The sequence below is a fragment of the Photinus pyralis genome, unplaced genomic scaffold, assembly GCF_008802855.1.
Source record: "Photinus pyralis isolate 1611_PpyrPB1 unplaced genomic scaffold, Ppyr1.3 Ppyr1.4_unclustered_Scaffold2230, whole genome shotgun sequence".
NCBI lineage: Eukaryota > Metazoa > Arthropoda > Insecta > Coleoptera > Lampyridae > Photinus > Photinus pyralis.
Window position 1 is genome coordinate 4,902 of NW_022171161.1, and position 4,502 is coordinate 9,403.

Genomic DNA, 4,502 nt, shown 5'->3' on the forward strand with positions numbered 1-4,502 from the left:
AGACTTTGTTTGAAAGATGCTTCCACGCCAACAACCTTTCGTATTTTTTATAATCGGCATTTTCATTTGGATTTGCAGGTACCAACTTATTCTGCTACTGCAGCAAGCCAGTGAAGGGACGGTGTATTTTATGTTCTTTAAACGAAGTCATTTTAGTTGTCAAGTGACATTACCATGTCATTCGTGGAACTACGAACATTCGGCCCACTTAATTAGAAATTTATTCGAGTATAGTGCCAATATGATTTTATTTTAATTCCTTTATTTTGAAATTATATTGCAGGTATAATAAAACGTGTGTATAAATGGTCTTTAAAGCACTTTCACCGTTTAAGCACATTCCGCTACGCGTTGACCCTGTAAACTCCTTGCGCGTGCTTTAAAGATTTGTTTATACACTTGCCTGAAGATAACACGTAGTTGAAATCGAAACCTTAAGGAATTATGAATGTTTAACATGATTAATCCAGCCTTTTGTACGTTTTTTTGGTACGCAGTAAAATTAAAACTTAACATACCTGAATATACCATTAAACTAGAAACTGAAACGGCGACCAGGAGGAGAAAAAAGTGGTTGTATACGCTCATTGAGTTTATTATTGTAAACATATCGTGACAAAAAAATGCGGGCCGAGAGTAGAGAAATTTCTTCCCGGCAATAAATATGATATGCCATAACCACAACTAACGTAAATATTCCTCAAGTAAAAAGAGCTGAAAGTAAATAAAAACAATAAATTATTTGCAGGCGAGGTTTATCAAATATTCCGGTTGAAAGCGATGAATTGAGCGAGCGACATCGTTATAGATTTTTAATTTTTCGAAGGCGCTGTCTTACAACCCGCCATCGAATGGCACTGCAGAAGCATTATGTAAAATACAAAATTATTTTTAATTACACCGTTTCTCGTTATATCTTGAAAAATGATTTCTAAATTAGGGTTTTTTTGTATAATAATGTTAAATAAATTCATTTAAAAGCCCAATTCGAGGGCTAATTAAGTTAATTGACCTAAATCTAGAATCAAGGATGTGGTTACGTCAAAACTCGTAGCCCTTCTTTTATGCTTTACACAAAATATGCGTAGATAAACGAAGTTATTTACTGCAAACATGAAAAAGTTATAATTACAAAGTAATGTCTCACATTTTATAATGGATAATGCATACGTGCTACATGGTAACCATTTTACTTACCAAGGGAATATGTTTTTTACGAGACCGGATCCATATTTTTTCAGGTATAGAGCATAATAGCGTAATATGCAAACGTTATGTTTAGACAGTAAACTTTCACGATCTGCGTATTTTGTAGTCTGCCGCTTTTATATCCGCTAATGAAGCGACCATAGTTAGCAATTTGAAGTATTTAATAAGAGTCTCAATAATGTTAGAGCTGAGAAAGTTAAATACACTAACAACCGCCTTTGTTGCGCAGTTAGTAAAATTTGACAATGATATTTGCTAATTTTAAATTTGTAGATACTTCATTTCATGAAATTAATGTTTGGGGTTCGTTTTACAAAGGAATATTTGACAATGTCCATCTTTGATGTGGAACAGTAAAGGCAAAGTTAACTTGAAATAGTCTCTTTATGTTTAACCTCTGTTAAAAGTTTGGATTTTCCTGTACCTTGTGGAGCACGCACTTTGGTAAACAGTTTGCAATGATACTTTTTAAAAGTTGTACCATGCGAGCTTATAATCTAGTACTCGCGATGTAGGACAATAAAATAGTAAAATCGTAATCGGAATTAAACTTTTGCATTTGTAAAATGTTGGCCGGCCGGGCAATCGTTATGCCACACAATGAAGAAACTCCGTTGGCACTACAATAAAAAGTTCCCATGTCACGGCAGGGCCCAGTGGAGCTAGCTCGAAATCCACTGAACTAGAGTGATCAAAATTTTAACCGACGGAGTTCCACTTCAGGCTATCCGAGTGCGCTAAAATCGGTCGTCTGCCGCCTCAGGTCATATCACTTAAGGCCTTAACGCCTCTCATTAACACTCCCAACGATTTACAGAAAATCATAATCTTTTAGTATCGCTTTTCTTTGCATGTTTTTTCTTATAACCCATTGCGTCTTTTAACCAGTGACGTTTTTTTAAATCACGTACCAATCGTTAACTATTCTTATTTATGAGCGCAAATAGAAAACTAGAACTCAATAACTCATCTCATTGTCATTGTCAAGATGGCGACCGCGTCAAGTTGTCGTTTAAGTGCGTGCTAAATATTTCGCACAAATCCTGGTGCATTGCGCTAGATTAAAGTGTAATTTGTATTTGTGAAGACTCTCGGAAGCTACGTAGTCCTGTATCCTCTTCTAGTGGAAGTTACCGATAAAAATTGGTGATAGTTATATTATAAAAGCTTTCAAAACGAAATGGCAGAGTTCTGTATCGCGTGCTGCGGCAAGTCAACGAGGAACAATATTTTGCATAGGTGTAATGCTTGTGATAGCCTATGGCATGCCAAATGTGCGGGCTTATCTACAGAGGCCGTTCCCTCAGATTGGTTATGTAATGCGTGTGGTGAGCCAACTTTAAAAGACATAATGAAAGAACTAAGAGCACTAAGCGCAAAAAATTCTTTTATTACCGAAAAAATCAGTGCGTGCCAAAAATCTATTGAAGATGTGAAAACCTCCTTACATGTACAAGAAGTTAAGGTGCAGGAGTATATTAATATTACTGAAAATCTACGTAGCCAAAACGCGTCTTTGATATCACAAGTGTGTCAATTAACAAGTAAAGTTAATCAGCAAGAACAGTATTCTAGAGCAAATACCCTTGAACTGCACGGTATACCAGTAGCTCCTCATGAGGATATCCTAAAAATTGTCATTTCGGTCGGCAATGCAGTTAATTTCAAAATTACGCCAACTGTGGTGGATGTTGCGCATCGTCTGCGACCTCGCGATAACAACACAAACAGACCCAGTGGTATCATTATCAAATTCGTGCGGCGTTATGATAAAGAAGGCTTTCTGAGAGCAGTGAAATCGCGAAAGAACTTTAGCAGTCATGACCTCACCGATAATGCATCACTTTTGGAACTTCCCAGTAGCCAGATATTCGCGGTGGAATCTCTATCGCCCTATAATAAGCAGCTGTTCCATCAATGCAGGCAGTTCAAAAAGGATCATGCTTTTAAATATTTATGGACGAAAAACGGTAGGATTTTTCTACGTAGAGCTGACGGTGAAAATGTCTCCATAATATCCAATGAAGACGAGCTCAAGAAGTTGTGGAGAGGAAAAGGAGCTCCCTAATTTTTCATTTCAGCTACCTCCTATAATTACTTAATTTGTTTATTTTTCGAATACCCGTATTAGTTAAAAAAAAAGGAACTTTTCTATTTTTTGCATATTATACAATAAGTTTAAAAAATAAGTTTTTTCTTTTTTTTTTGTTAAATGGAGATGTTATGGAATTAGAAACTGATATATGTACCTAAGCGTGTGCACCCGGATGGTGCGAGCTTTTGTTTATTTTTGTGTCGTTCCAATACGTTTTGTCTGTGCTTAAATTTAATTAATTAGCTTTTGTTGTAGGTATGGTGTTGCGATGTGCTCATCTCAATGTTAGATCGTTAACCGCAAATTTTTGTAACCTAAAGGATTTGGTACTTGGCAATAACTATGATATCTTTGGCGTTACGGAAACCTGGCTTAATGGAAATATAGATTCAGCGTGCGTATCAATAGAGGGTTATAAATTGATAAGAAGGGATCGTTCTATGACAGGTGGTGGCGGTGTCGGCCTCTATGTCAAAAACGGTATTAGCTATAATTTCGTTTCCTCTACTGGTGATTTAGAGCAGTTGTGGATATCTGTAAGACTCGGTAAGCGCAAATATGCAATAGGTGTTTTGTATAAACCGCCGAAATTATATTACCAAGACTTTCTGAGTGCACTGAACGGTGAATTATCTGTATTGTTTCCTACTCATGATGAGGTGCTGTTCTTAGGCGACCTAAATATAAATTTGCTTCAACCGAACAACGCGGACTCTTCTGCTCTGCAGTTACTGTTAGATAGTATTGGCCTTGTACAATTGATAAATGAGCCAACTCGTGTCACGGAAACTTCTGCTTCAATTATAGATCACGTGATTGTTAGTAACACTGTGGATATTGTTGACTCTGGTGTGGTTCATTGTCCTCAAGTTGCTGATCATGACCTAGTGTGGTGTTCAGTGAATGCTGCAGAAAATAGATCTCTTCATCACAAAATCAAAACCTATAGGGATTTTAAAAATCTTGATCCCTCACTGTTCTATAAGCACCTTTGTTCCATACCGTGGAAAAACATTTATAATTGTGTGGATATCAATGAGAAAATTCAATTTATTAACGACAATTTAAACACATTACTTGATTTTCATGCTCCCCTCAAAACTTCCAGGTTTTGTAAGAAACCCGCTCCCTGGCTTACTGATACCCTCAGGTTGATGATGGATGACAGGAATAAAGCGCTGCAGAAATATAAACGCAC

The 4,502-nt window shown here is 36.7% G+C and overlaps 1 protein-coding gene across 1 annotated transcript; it reads left to right on the forward strand.

Moving 5' to 3' along the window:
- Positions 1–2,389: 2,389 nt before the first annotated feature.
- Positions 2,390–3,277, forward strand: LOC116181804. The gene has a single exon (XM_031502230.1). It carries the CDS (start codon positions 2,390–2,392, stop codon positions 3,275–3,277), a length of 888 nt encoding a protein of 295 aa, XP_031358090.1.
- Positions 3,278–4,502: the final 1,225 nt, after the last annotated feature.

Coding starts and splice junctions, on each gene's coding strand:
- LOC116181804 (XM_031502230.1), top strand. CDS start 2,390: ATGGCAGAGTTCTGTATCGCGTGCTGCGGCAAGTCAACGAGGAACAAT.